Genomic DNA, 14,918 nt, shown 5'->3' with positions numbered 1-14,918 from the left:
GATTGAGGTGATTTTAAGTTCAAAAATAGAATGAGAATTTGCTCTCTTGGTGTCCAGAGAGGCATTTCATGGTTTCCTTTCACCCCTTTCTCTACCCAGGAAGTGTTTGAAAAGGAGCAGTCTATATGTGCAGCGGAAGAGCAGCCAACAGAAGATGGGGTAAGTGAAGAGTGAATCTTCAGCTTGCTAGCTAAAGGGAGCTTTGCTTGTAGTTCCTGACTTGCTACTTGTGTGCTGCTTGAGCTTGCTTCTTCATTTCTCCTCAGAAATGCCTCCTGAAGTGTCTAGAGCTATGCCTTTTGACTTTTGGCTCTCAGCTTAAAATGCTTCAAGTGCAGTGAGTGCCTGAAACTTAATGAACAGGATAAATATTTTAAATGCCTCTTTCTTTACAGCAAGCAGATGTCAACAAAGTTAAGAGCAAAGGATGGCAGCAAAAGAACAAAGGAACCAAGAAAGCTTCAAAGTCAAAGAAAAAGAAGCCATTGAAAAAGAAACCTGTGCCACCTCCCTTGCAGCCACCGAAACAGCAGAAGCAGAAACAAGCTAATGGGGTAGCTCAGCCATTCATTGATGCTCTGGGATTTTGTTCAGTTTATCACTCCTAATCTGAGCAGTGTTCTGTACCTGCTCCATTTCATTCTGTGTTATGGTAAAGCAGATCTCTGAAAATAGCCATTTTTTGCTTTCCTTTGCATTTAAAAATGACTGGGAAAAGAAACCAGGGAACCACCCCAGAAATGTTCCCAGGGGCCTGCTGGAAGTGGTGTCCAGCTGCTTCAGAAGGCTGACTTCATAATCCCTCCTTAATAGTTGTTGCTATGCTGCCTTCTGGGAGATGAAGTGTTCTGTACCTTCTGCTTTTGCTTTAAAGTTAAAAAATGAAATGAGTCTCACTTAATTTATCAGAAAAGAAGCTTTAGTGTCTTTCTGCTCCCACTGCATGATGGTTTCTGCACCTCATGGGCTATGCTGTTGGTACTTTCTTCTGTTCTCTCTGACCCTAGAATGAAATAATGTCTTCTCCAATTTGTGTTGAGTGCCATATGGAGAATCATAGAATCAACAAGGTTGGAAAAGACCTCAGAGATCAAGTCCAACCTATCACCCAACACCTCATGACTGACTAAACCATGGCTTCAAATGCCATGTCCAATCCCTTTTTGAGCACCTCTAGGGATGGTGACGACTCCACCTCCCTGGGCAGCACATTCCAATGGCCAGTTACTCTGTGAAGAATTTTCTCCTCGCCTCCAGCCTAAATCTCCCCTGGCACAGCTTGAGACTGTGTCCTCTTGTTCTGGTGCTGGTTGCCTGGGAGAAGAGACCAACCCCCACCCGGCTACAGTGTCCCTTCAGGTAGCTGTAGATGCCAATGTGGTCTCCCCTGAGCCTCCTCTTCTCCAGGCTAAACAACCCCAGCTCCCTCAGCCTCTCCTCACAGGGCTGTGCTCCAAACCCCTCCCCAGCCTCGTTGCCCTTCTCTGGACACCTTCAAGTGTCTTAATATCCTTCTTGAATGGAGGGGACCACAACTGGACACAGTTCTGGATACATTTTCCTGCTCTTCTTGGCACAAGGGTTAATCTTCACCATAGGCATGGTCTGTGGCACAGGGTAGTGCAGATCAAAATAGGAGATAAGGACTATGACCTTTAGACAGGTGCTGTGAATGCTGTGTACTGCAGTAAAGCACACCAACCAAGTCAGAGGTGTGGTTTGTTTTCTTTTTCCCATTAGGAAGTAGTTGCAAAGGAAGAAGAGGAGGAGCTTTCTGATAAAGGGAGTGAATCTGAAGAAGAAGAAACAAACAGGGACTCTCAAAGTGAAAAAGATGATGGGAGTGACAGAGACTCTGACAGAGAGCAAGACGAGAAGCAAAACAAAGATGATGAAGCTGTAAGCCTCTTTCCTTTTTTCCCTTGAAGGGTGATGTTGCCTGTGGGGTTGAGAGAAAATGCATTTTAATCTTCTAGCATCCCCTCAGGCTAGGCAACACTAAGCTGAAGGAGTCCTATCAGTTCTGCAGAGATTTTGCAGACCTCATTCTGGCATAAGAGTTTTGTTACTGCGAGTCTGTTTCAGCGAAAGCAGTGAAGAGCCTTTGCAGCACAGACAGACAACTTCAACATGAGATGTGAAAACCAGCTCTTAACTTCAGGGAGGGACTGTGGTGTTTCTTGCAGCTTAATCTGATTATTAGCTGCTGCAGATCTGGAGATGAAGTCTCTTCTCTGAACTTAGCTCTTTATGTGCAGTGGCTGTTGGTGCATAAGGTGCAGTAGTTGACTGAACTTGCACGTGAGCTTACTGAACTGTTAATTGTTAAGTTAGTAATTTAAAACTGCTACTGAGAAGGAAGCATTGTGGTGGTAGGGGAGTTCTGCACCACAGGCCTTCAAGTGGAAGATTTAGGAGTGACAAGCTGGAAGTCCCATACAAGGTGAGAATGTGCTTCTGATGGGGAAAGGGTCCTCAAGCTCACAATCAGCCCTCTTGCAGCTCAGGCAGCGAGTGGTTATGGGCAGTGCTGTAAAACTGAGTTCTGAAGAGTCAGCCCTGCAGATCTGTTTGGGGTTGGTTTCTTAACACTTATGTGAGTGGTCTCTAGTTTCATTTATGTGGGTTTTTTGCCTGTAATTGCACTGTATAACTTAATCTCTGTGGGCCTTTCTCCTTTATCATGTGCAGCGTGGCACAAGAGCTTGTCATGTCGTATTTCCATGGGATAAAACCTCTTCCTTTCTGTTCTTTGTGTGTGGGTTTTTTAGATGCAGAAGCTGGCTAGAGCACAGTAACTCTTTAAACTTGTCTTTGACAGGAGTGGCAAGAGCTACAGCAAAGTATACAGAGGAAGGAACGAGCTCTTCTTGAAACCAAGTCAAAGATAACACATCCAGTTTACAGTCTTTTTTTTCCTGAGGTAATAGAAAACATTGCAGCTGTGAAATGAGAATTCATGTCAGAATTATGGGGTTGTTTTTTGGTAGATAATGTAAACACTGGGGCTTAAAAACAACAACAATGTAAAGCTTGAAAAATTGCTAATGTTAAAAAGAAGTCTTCATTTGTGAATGCCTTTTAAACTCTTCAGATGCTTTCCTGAAATCCTGTAGTGTGTTTTTCTGTCTCTCCAGAGACTTGCAAACTTCCATAGAGTTTAAGGTTCCTTTTTAATGCAGTAATGCTACTTCCCCCCCATTCCCCCTTGCTGATCTGCTACATGTGCAAGGGCAATGAAGTTGGTGAGGGGCTTGGAACACAAGCCCTATGAGGAGAGACTGAGGGAGCTGGGGTTGCTTAGCCTGGAGAGGAGGAGACTCAGGGGAGACCTTACTGCTCTCTACAACTACCTGAAGGGAGGTTGTAGCCAGGTGGATGTTGGTCTCTTCTCCCAGGTAGCCAGGACCAGAACAAGAGGACACAGTCTCAAGTTGCACCAGGGGAAGTTTAGGCTGGATGTTAGGAAGAAGTTCTACACAGAGAGAGTGATTGCCCATTGGAATAGGCTGCCTGGGGAGGTGGTGGAGTCACCATCACTGGAGGTGTTCAGGAGCAGACTTGATGGGGTGCTTGGTGCCATGGGTTAGTTGTTTAGGTGGGTTGGATTGGTTGATGGGTTGGATGCAATGATCTTGAAGGTCTCTTCCAGCCTGGTTTATTCTATTCTAAAATGTGGGTAGATCCAGAATGAAACTTTGCAGATACATAGGCATCTGATTTACAGTCCTTTTCTCTCTCTCATTTTTCCTGTGGAGGTGAAAGCACTGCAGTGGCTCTGAGGAAGAGTTAAGGGTAAATGCAAGTGCCTGTGAGATGGTGAAGTCCTGACCCCTCCTGTGTTAACAGTGGTGACAGGAGACTTTGGGGACCATTTGGACTGGCAAATTGTTTTGGCTTGCTGCTTGACTTGAAATCCCATCAGAGCAGTGTGGTGGCAACACAGTGTGTAGCTGTGGGAGATGGAAATGGTTGGCAAAGCTGGCTTTTTACCACAGCATAGTGATGGAAGCCAGTTGTGGAACAGCCTTTCTTCTAGAGCTCCAGAGTCAGGTGTGGATGAGTGTGAAAGGGATGTGTCTGAGGGTGGTGACTCAGTACAGCAGGTAGGCAGAGATGTCTTCACAGCAGGCTTTGCTGTTGCAAGTATGTTCTGATACATCAGATACAACTGATACATCAGGTGCTACTTACACAAACAGCTGGACACTCAGTAGGTGTCTGGGAACACATTGCAGCAATGAAACTTTGAAAAGATGGCATTTTTTCAAAGCATGGGTTACGTGTTCTGAGCACCTCAGAGGTCTTTCTTTGAGAGGTGGACAGATTGCAACCAGGAGGAAGGAGTATTTGGCCACACTTAACTTCCCAGGCCAGTGATTGAGAAGGTTTCCTTTGCTTCCCTGCTGGGTGACTAGGGTACAAAGCTAGGAGCTCTCTTTTCCAGTAACAGGGAGGTTATCATTCCTCTTGTGGTTTAGAGGAGACTGCTGAGATGGGGAAGAACAGGAAAACATGAGAAAAAAGGAAGGCACTGTGTGTATATTTGCTCCTTCTTTTCAATCCCCAAGGCTCTTCATGTCTATACTCTGCACTGCTTTTTGGATGTGCAGAAGGCACTCTGTGGTCCCCATGCTTGTGATCACACTGTTCCTGCTGCTTTACCTAGGTCTGCTATCACTGGAAAGCTAAATGTGGGAAGCAAGAAGTGTTGCTAAGGAGCCAGACAAGATACACAAATAAACCAAGGAAAATGTTTTCCTGGAGGCCTTAGCTGAGAGTTATGTGGCCTCATGGCATCTAGTTCTGCAAGGGCTGATCTTAACAGTGTCAGGAAAATACAGCATTAGCTACCCTCCCATCACTCAGCAGAGCTTCCAGCAGGGCAGAAAAAGGTGTACTGGCATCCTGCTCTTCTAGCTGCCTTAGATCATGTCTGATAGGCAGTGGAGTCTTAATGCCTCCTTGCTGCCAAGGCAGCTGGTCATCACTCTGAGCTCTTTGGTCATCAGTCTAAGCTCTGACAATGAGTATCTGCTGTGCCCAGTGCCACAGGGGTGCTACCTAGTCATATTTCTTTTCTACTGCACTTGAGAGTTCCTTCAGAGACTTCCCTTTCCTTCAGAGAGAGACTTCACTTGTATCTACTCCTTAGAAAGCTGCTTCATCTGTGTGTAACCAAGCTGCTGCTGGGTTCTGTGACAAATCCTAAGCACTGTGCTAAAAGCTAAATAGCCTACAGTTGAAGTGAGTGCTGGAACCTGCAAGACACAAGTGTGTTCTGTCATGGCACTGCAGCTGTAGATGGTACAACCTCTCCTCACTTCCTGAGAGCTGAGTGTGGCTGAAGCTGCAGCTGGAGCATGTTCAGACAGAACTGATTTGCAGCATCTGATTCAGAGTATTGTGTGTGCTGTGGTCATGGCTGGGTCACAGATGCAGAGTTGAATGCCCCAGTCCTGTGAATCTTTATTTCCAGAACTGATGGGTGTCTGAGTGTAGCTGAGCCTAATTTTCCTTGTTTTCCAGAGGGAGCCTTGGCACTGTCTCATCTCAGCTTTTGGGCAGTCCATGACTTTGCCAGAGATGCATCTTTAATCTGTGCAGCTTCCTAAATCATTCCTTTCTGCATCCATGGATCCAGGAACTGCACAGATTGTAGTTTTGACATTTTTATATGTAGTTTTTATCTTTTTTAGGTAGAAACTGCCCCTGGTGTTCCAATTTTATGAACATACTGGTTCCCTGGCACGCCAAGCCTTGCACCCATCTGTTAAAGGGCACTTTGCCCACTTGCCTGTTAGCTTGCCAGATTCTCACAGGCATCAACTTGAACTTCCACCCAATAAGAGGCAGGAAAATGGCACTGCTGCACAATTGTCCTTTCTGTGCCCCACAGTGGCACTTTGGGGTCAGCAGCTTCACTTCCAAAGAGTTTACTTATAGGTCCCTATGAGCAGTAGAGCAATGGATGTGATTTGTTCTGCTGCTTTTTCCTCTGTCCCCCCCTGCCATGGTTGTTATTTTTTTTGTACCATTCTTTGGGTGAAAATCCTGTTGGCAGTTTTGATCTTTGTTCTGCAAGGGGTGGGGGGAAGAAATACTCCTTGCCGCTTAGAGTGATGGAAACATGCACAATGCATAGCACAGTGTTTTGGTAACATCAGAAATAGTGTGTGGATACAAATGGAGATCTTTTTCCCCCCAGGGTCCTTAGAGGAGCCCAAAATGGCAAGTAGCCATTTCTGTGATGGATGTGGCTTCTGTAGCTCTCCTTCATCTGTACTATTTCAGTTCAGGAAAGATGTTGAGTTGCTGGAAGGTGTCCAGAGAAGGGCAACAAAGCTGGGGAGGGATTTGGAGCACAGCCCTGTGAGGAGAGGCTGAGGGAGCTGGGGTTGCTTAGCCTGGAGAAGAGGGGGCTCAGGGGATACCTTATAGCTGTCTACAACTGCCTGAAGCAAGGTTGTAGCCAGGAGGGGGTTAGTCTCTTCTCCCAGGCAACCAACACCAGAACAAGAGGACACAGTCTCAAGCTGCACCAGGGCAGGTTTAGGCTGGATGTTAGGAAGAAGCTCTTCATAGAAAGAGAGATTGGCCATTGGAATGTGCTGCCCAGGGAGGTGGTGGAGTCACCATCACTGGAGGTGTTTAGGAAGAGACTGGATGAGGCCCTTGGTACCATGGTTTAGTTGATTAGATGGTGTTGGGTGATAGGTTGGACTTGATGATCTCAAAGGTCTTTTCCAACCTGGTTAATTCTGTTCTATTCTATTTCTCCTGTTTATCCTTCTATTCCTGGAGGCCCCCTGGCTGGGAAATAAACACTGCAGCTTCATAAGAGTCATCTTTGTTACAGCTGTCAAGCAGATTGACAATATGTTTATGGCTGAAACTTAAAAATAGCTTGTGCCATGTAATCACAGGAGATGGTGTTTTCATGGAGGGAATCACTTGGAGTTGTTGTGAAAAGGACTTCTTAGAACTCTGCATGTTTTGGCCTTTGTGGGCTAAAGGTTGGAACCTTTAAGGACCTTTAGAATAGAATAGAATAAACCAGGTTGGAAGAGACCTTCAAGATCATTGTGTCCAACCTATCGTCCAACACCACCTAATCAACTGAACCATGGCACCAAGCACCCTGTCAAGTCTCCTCCTGAACACCTCCAGTGATGGTGACTCCACCACCTCCCCAGGCAGCCCATTCCAATGGGCAATCACTCTCTCTGTGTAAAACTTCCTCCTGACCTCCAGCCTGAACCTCCCCTGGTGCAGCCTGAGACTGTGTCCTCTTATTCTGGTGCTGGCTGCCTGGGAGAAGAGACCAACCTCTGCCTGTCTACAACCTCCCTTCAGGTAGTTGTAGACAGCAATAAGGTCACCCCTGAGCCTCCTCTTCTCCAGGCTAAGCAACCCCAGCTCCCTCAGCCTCTCTCACAGGGCTGTGCTCCAAGCCCCTCACCAACTTTGTTGCCCTTCTCTGGACACGCTCCAGCAAGTCAACCTCCTTCCAACCCATTCTGGTTTCTATTCTAAGGCTCAGTGAATCCTAATTAACCACGTGGTTGTGGATGACTTCAACAGTGCTGATGGCCTGAGTGTTGTGTTTTGTTTCTTTCATGCAAGGAAAAGCAAGAGTGGTGGTGGCTGTATATTGCAGACCGGAAGGAGCAGATGCTAATATGTATGCCCTATCATGTTTGCACACTAAAAGACAAAGAAGAGGTAAAGTGCTTGACTTTTCTTCTGGGGTGCTGCAAAACTCTGCTGGGGCTTGATGATCTGAGAGGTCCTCCCCACCCTCAGTGATTCTGTGAAGTGTCGTTGTGGTGTGCAGATCCATTTGTTTAGGTTTTACTTTGTTCATGCTTCTCTCAAGATGGAAAACCCAACTTTAACTCTCCTGATGAAAGCAGGGAAAAGCCTTTTAACTGAAGATTGATAATGGGGGGGGGGGGGGGAAGGGGAGGGAAAGTTGACTTTCAAGTTTCTTTGCAGAACAGAGATTTGTTTTATTAGTTGGGTTTTAAGTTCCCTGACACCAAAAGCTGCTGAAATAATAATAATAATAGGAAGTAATAATAAAATAATAGTTAATAAAAATAAAGAATAGATAAAATAAGTGCTATATAAAATAAGTCCTATATAAAATAACCAATAAAACAGTAATAATGAAACCCATTATTAGCCCCAGTGATAGTTCTCTAAAGATGGTCATTCCAATCCATGAGAAATCCTGAGCTGGTTGTTCTTCTTCCTTTCTGTAAAGCAGAGGCTGTGACAAAAGAATTAGCCTTGGCCCACATGAACCTTTGTGGGGCTGGAACCTTTGGCAGTGCTCTTTGCCTTTCTGGGAAGGGGAGGGGTTTTGGTGTGGTTTTGTTCATTCAGAAGTGGATTTGATGTTCAGTTTCAACCAACAGAAGAGCGAAGCTCATGCTCTCAGCAGACTTCAGTGCTTTAACCTGTTTGGGGGGTTGAAGCACACAATGGGGTGAAACTTTGTACTTGATGTGAAGTTACTTGGTGCAATTGAGGGGAGGGGGGGGAAATGTGCATTCATAATGCCTCAACTTTCATGGAAGGAATTGTGCTTGGATCTTCCCTGCCCTGTGCAGGTATTTCATGTAGAGATTTTCAAAGGAGTCTGCAACTTTTCAATGACCCAAGTAGTGTTCTGTAGGGGTGTTTACTGACTGCTCATGAGATTACTCAGGTGCTTGTTCTGATGTGTCAAGCTGCAAGAACTGAGGGTGTGAATTTCTGTTTTGTAGGTAGAGCTGAAGTTCCCAGCACCAGGCAAGCCTGGAAACTATCAGTACACAGTTTATTTAAGATCGGATTCGTACATGGGATTGGACCAGATTAAACCACTGAAGGTGATGCTCAATTGTTTTTAATGTATTTATATTGCACTCAAAGCTGCTTTATGTGCCTGGTAAAACCCCCACAGTCCTGTTAGCTTTAAGAATTCAAGCTTTCCTGTTTAAGAGTGGCAAGGAGGAACTCAGAAGTAATTGTAGTCTGATGCCAGTAGTGGTGATTTCATGATGAGTGGGACCAGGGGAGGTTTAGGCTGGATGTTAGGAAGAAGTTCCTCATAGAAAGAGAGATTGGCCATTGGAATGTGCTGCCCAGGGAGGTGGTGGAGTCCACCATCACTGGAGGTGTTTAGGAGGAGACTGGATGAGGCACTCAGTGCCATGGTTTAGTTGATTAGATGGTGTTGGGTGATAGGTTGGATTTGATGATCTCAAAGGTCTTTTCCAACCTGGTTAATTCTCTTCTATTCAAGTTTGTGATGCTTTCCAGTGCCTGCCTATCTTCATACACCTTTTCTCACCTTGCTTTGCTCTGGCTTTATGCTTTGAGCTCTGCCATGCCATTGCCATGCCCTTAATCCTAGCTCCATCCAGTTAATGAGAAAAATCTCACGTGCCTTGTTGCCAGAGGCAGCTGTTGGGTTGGATGGGGTTGAGCTTAGTTTTTGTTAGGTTTTGGTTTGTGGTTTTCCTCCTGTGGTTTGCTCTTTGTAGTGCTTTGCTTTGGTTGGGTTTGGGTTGTTTGGGCTTTTTTTTTTGTTGGTCTGTTGTTGTTTGGTTTGATTTCTGGGGGGGGTGTTTGGTATTGGGGGTTTTTGTGTGGATTATTTTGTTGGCTTGGTGGCTTTGTTTTATACCAGCTGTCAATTTTGGTTGGGTTTGGCTTTTTGTTGTTAGGGGGTTTTGTGTGTGTGTTGCCTTGGGGTTTTTTTTTGTTGTTGGTTGGTTTGTTTTGTATTTTTGGGGGAGTGAGGTGTTTCTTTATCCCCAAATTTATCATAGCAGTATCATAGGATCAGTCAGGGTTGGAAGGGACCACAAGGATCATCTAGTTCCAACCCCCCTGCCATGGGCAGGGACACCCCACACTAGATCAGGCTGGCCAGAGCCTCAAACTTGGTTGTGTGGTGTCTATAACTTTTGTTGTGTTTTCCCCCACCTCTGCCTTTCCTTTCTTTTTCTTTATCCAATTACAGCTGGAAGTTCATGAAGCAAAACCAGTGCCAGAAAATCATCCACAGTGGGATACAGCAATAGAAGGTGATGAGGACCAGGAAGACAGCGAGGGCTTTGAAGACAGTTTTGAGGAGGAAGAGGAGGAGGAGGAAGATGATGATTAAAGCAGTACTATTGATTGACTACACTCTCTGCATACAGTGCAAACTCTTGGTCTGACTGTGGGAACTGTACAAATAACCAAGAAACCCAGTACAGGAGCTTTGAGAAGGCTGAGTTTAATTGTTTCCTTTACCAATTAAGAGTGCATTATGTAACTTCTCAGTGGAGGTGAAACAAATCTGTTGCCATTGATACACCTTTGGAATATGCTTATGGCTCATTCTGGCCTTCCAAGTGCAGGATGGTGCATTTGTTTCAACTGAAAATAAAAGCTTTTTTTATTATACATGTCTGAAAGTGTGGGCTATGTATTGTCTGATCAAGCCTAGGCCCCAGGGAAAGGGACTATTAGCTAGGAGCAGACTTCAAAATCAGTTGTTTGGGTTTTTTTTTTTTTCCCCCCTGCATTAGGAATTTATTTTAGATGTCTTTTGGTCTCTCTGCCATTTCAGATCTCTGTTGGTTGATTGAGGCAACATCTGCTCAACTTTCAAACTTGGTTGGTTCTGTGGTATTCCTGAACTCTTTTTGCTGTGATGCTGCTCACATCCATAGCTTTGAGGGGGGGAAAAAAAAAAACCCACATCTGGTTTACTTCACTTGGTCATCATAAATTGGCACCATGCCCATGGCCACATTCCATGTATTCTGGAGGGCTGCTTTTATAAGACTTTTGCCTTTTTATGCCCAAGGTGAATAATGGAAACCATGGACTTTCCTGAGGACTCTGCCATGGGGTACTTTATTCAATGGCTTAAAACATTTTTAAGCCTTTATTTCAACAGATCAGCAGGAGATCTGAGTCTTTTGATAAGCAAAAATGCCTGAAAGCAATTCTGGGACCACGTGTGACCTAAGCTGGTGGCTTTTGTGTAATGCCTTCCTGAAAGGTACGTGCTGAAAGCTGGAGTCTGTTCGTTCTGGGTCTACCTGACGCTGTCAGAACATTGGAAGGGTGAAGGACAACATGCAGAAGAGGGCATGTTTTGTATCAATTTTGAATTCCCATCAATAAACTGGACAATTTGATGGCTGTTTGCATTTGTAATAGTGTGCATCTCTTTGGAGTTGTTTGGTTGGTTTTATGTTTATACCTCAGCCTCATGCAGGGCTGGAAGCAATGCAGGGATTCTATCCCTATCCTTCTGAAAAACCAAGAAGTCTAATGAGAGAACAGGAGCTCAACAGGAGCAGTCAGTGTGCACTTGCAGCACAGGAAGCCAATTGTATCCTGGACTACATCAAGAGAAGTGTGGCTAGCAGGGGGAGGGAGGTGATTTTCCCCCTCTACTCCACTCTGCTGAGACACCCCACCCCCCCCCGGAGTACTGCATCCAGTTCTGGACTATCTATTACAGGAAGGATCTGGAGGTGCTGGAATGTTTGCAGAGAAGGGCCATGAGGATAAGCAGAGGGCTGGAGCTGCTCTGCTATGAGGACAGACTGAGGGAGTTGGGGCTGTTCAGTGTGGAGAAAAGAAGGCTTCAAGGAGACCTTATTGTGGCCTTTGAATATCTTAAGGGGGCTACAAGAAAGCTGGGGAGGGACTTCCTAGGATGTCAGGTAGTGATAGGACAAGGGGGAATGGAGCAAAATTAGAAGTGGGTAGATTCAGATTGGATGTTAGGAAGTTCTTCCCCATGAGGGTGGTGAGATGCTGGCACAAGTTGCTCAAAGAGGTGGTGGCAGCCTCATCCCTGGGAGTTTATAAAGCCAGGCTGGATGTGTCTCTGAGCAACCTGATCTAGTGTGAGGTGGCCTTGCCTGTGGCAGGGGGGTTGGAACTGGCTGATCCTTGGGGTCCCTTCCAGCCCTGAGAGTTCTGTGATTCTAAATGCAGGGAGCCAGGCAGCCAGGGCTGTTGGTGTATTGCATGACCTGACAAGAGCCAGGGATGATTTCTGCCTTCGCTTTCTCTCAGTAGAACCAACAGAAGTGGTGTAATTTGAAGTTGTATTCCTGTGTTTCAAAAACAGATGCTGAGTGTTCTGCAAGCAGGGGCAGATGTGCTTCTGTTCCTGGGTGTTGAACTGACACTGCAGGGCTGTCAAACGTGACACGGCGGCACGCAGGAAAATTCCGCCTCTGAAAATTGCCTGAAGCCTGAATTAGTTGCAGACTAATTTGTGACCTTGTTTATTCCAAAGGGTTGTCACTTTAAATGCAAGTTCACACTCTTCTGTTCTTTGTTACTGCAAGAGTTGCAAATAAAAAGGGCAAGTGTTCTGCATGAGGTGATGGGATCTGGCAGAGTGCTTTGGGAGCACACATTGTGCAAGGGGGAAACAACCCTCTTGGAAAGCAGAAGCAGTGCCAGGTGTTAAAAGCCTTGAATTAAAGGGCCTGCACACTTGATGCCTTTCAGCTCCAGTTTTGATTTGCAAAGGGGTGACCTCATTGCTGTCTACAACTACCTGGAGGGGGGTTGTAGACAGGCGGATGTCGGTCTCTTCTCCCAGGCAGCCAGCACCAGAACAAGAGGACACAGTCTCAGGCTGTGCCAGGGGAGGTTTAGGCTGGAGGTTAGGAGGAAGTTTTACACAGAGAGAGTGATTGCCCATTGGAATGGGCTGCCTGGGGAGGTGGTGGAGTCATCATCACTGGAGGTGTTCAGGAGGAGACTTGACAGGGTGCTTGGTGCCATGGGTTAGTTGATTAGGTGGTGTTGGATGATGGGTTGGACACAATGATCTTGAAGGTCTCTTCCAACCTGGTTTATTCTATTCTAAATAACAATAGTTGCATTCCATTGGCTTTTCAAGCCAAATCCTGCACTGGTGGGAGAGATGCTTTGGAGGAAGAGTTGTCATGACTCAGGTAGGTAAAATGAGTGCTGAACCTGCATCCTTCTGCCTGAGCAAAGCAGGGGGAACTTCTGTGGTGGTTAGAAGGTGGGAAGTGATCATAGTTAGGAGATCTAATTGCTAATATGAGCAGGAGGGAAGGAGAGGGAGTGCTGATTACTGAACCCTGCATTTTGCTACTGGTAGTCATGGTGTGAATGTCTTGAAGTGATTCAAAACCAAACTAAAGCACACAGTAGTCTCATGTCCCTGGGCTCAACACCTGAAGTGTTTTCTTCTTAAGAATGGGAGCTGACAGCTGGGATTGCACTGGAAGTCTTGCAAACCAGGGATAATTCTGTTGAGCTCCCAGAGGCTACCTCTAATACTTCATCAACCGTGGGGTCTCCTGTGTAGTCAAGGTAACCTAACAGAAGATGTGAGGAAAAGAACTGCAGTGATATTGGAAGACTTTAGGGTGTGCAGAAGAGATGCTGATACTTTCCCTTCTGCTGCTGGCTGTGCAGTTGTGCACCATTTTATATCACCTTCCAAGGTGGGTGCAAAAATGGGGCCAAGAAGGTATTTAGGGGCTTCACATGATTGAAACCACTGACTGCAGCTGTGCAGCTCTCAATGCCTGGTGCTAGGTTATTGAACTGATTGCTCTCTGGTGTGGTGTGTCCATTAATAACCATTTATATATATACACACATATTTTTAATAAGGGTTTGAATTGAAGTATTTACCAATTCTCTCTTGAGTAAAAGTTATCAGGGTGGGAAAGCTTTTGCTGGAAGAAGCTGCAGTTTGCCCTCACTGCTTGTATCTGCCTTGCTTTTTGGTAGGGTTTAGGAATGAGCTCAGCCAATTTTACACTTAACTCCTCTGAAACTCTGAACTAGTAACTGAAAACTTGTGTGGCCAGCAGGAGCAGGGAGGTCATTCTGCCCTGTGCTCAGCACTGGTTAGGCCACACCTAGTTCTGGGCCCCTCAATTTAAGAAGGATATTAAGACACTTGAATGTGTCCAGAGAAGGGCAACGAGGCTGGGGAGGGGTCTGGAGTGCAGCCCTAGGAGCAGAGGCTGAGGGAGCTGGGGTTGCTTAGCCTGGAGAAGAGAAGGCTCAGAGGAGACCTTATTGATATATACAACTCCCTGAAGGGAGGTTGTAGCCAGGTGGGGGTTGGTCTCTTCTCCCAGGCAATCAGCACCAGAACAAGAGGACACAGTCTCAAGCTGCACCAGGGCAGGTTTAGGCTGGATGTTAGTAAGAAGCTCTTCATAGAGAGATTGGCCATTGGAACAGTGCTGACAGTGGTTAATTAACACTGAAGGAAACACCACTGTTGTTCTAGGTACCCATAAAGTGACACTTGTGCAAACACCTGATGAGCCTCCTCTAAACCACAAGTGTCTCAGGAGTGGGAAAACCCTGAAGCTGTAGAGGAAGGGAGGGAGCTTTTCCTCGTGCCCAGGTGCAGTTCCAGGCCACGCTCCAGCAGGGGGAGGCAGGGGCATGGAATTCTTCGGGAAACCCTGGGATACTTCTAGGGGATGCTTCGTTTGTTCTGTGCCGTAGCTTTGGGGTTGTTTTCCACCTTTCTGACAGATGGAGGTTTTACAAATCCCTTTCTTTAACTAAACTGTATTGTTAGGGGTGCATTCCCCCTGTACCTGAGGGTTTTCTCCCCTTTCCCCCCCAAAACCCCCATTGTTGACTCTCCATTTAAAGACTGCTGAAGAAAACCCATTTTAAGATTGGAATGATTTAAATTCCTGTTTAAAAATAAAATCCTGGGAGAGAAATCAAGGCAGAGCTCCCTTTTTGCAGCAGGAACTGGGGTGTTAATGAGTTCATTTTGAGCCTTTTAACTTTGCTTTACATGAGTTAAAAACAAGAGCTGATTCTTAGGGTACCTGGGGCACCTGCAGTGTGCTGAGGTCCCTCGAGGTTTGTGTTTCACAGAGACA

The 14,918-nt window shown here is 45.9% G+C and overlaps 1 protein-coding gene across 1 annotated transcript in view; it reads left to right on the top strand.

The window, feature by feature from the left end:
• The window catches only part of SEC63 (SEC63 homolog, protein translocation regulator), a 49,840-nt gene extending 39,394 nt beyond the window's left edge, over positions 1-10,446 (top strand). The window contains exons 15-21 of the mRNA XM_068160482.1: positions 100-159; positions 396-554; positions 1,741-1,899; positions 2,822-2,923; positions 7,627-7,725; positions 8,775-8,879; positions 10,019-10,446. Of these exons, the coding sequence (XP_068016583.1) occupies positions 100-159; positions 396-554; positions 1,741-1,899; positions 2,822-2,923; positions 7,627-7,725; positions 8,775-8,879; positions 10,019-10,162 (828 nt within the window). The 3' untranslated portion in view covers positions 10,163-10,446. The remainder of the gene's footprint in view (positions 1-99; positions 160-395; positions 555-1,740; positions 1,900-2,821; positions 2,924-7,626; positions 7,726-8,774; positions 8,880-10,018) is intronic.
• The last annotated feature ends 4,472 nt before the right edge of the window (positions 10,447-14,918 follow it).

This window comes from Melanerpes formicivorus, unplaced genomic scaffold (assembly GCF_026170545.1).
Source record: "Melanerpes formicivorus ecotype bairdi unplaced genomic scaffold, bMelFor1.0.p_v2 SCAF_50, whole genome shotgun sequence".
NCBI lineage: Eukaryota > Metazoa > Chordata > Aves > Piciformes > Picidae > Melanerpes > Melanerpes formicivorus.
This window is presented reverse-complemented; position numbering and strand designations above follow the sequence as displayed.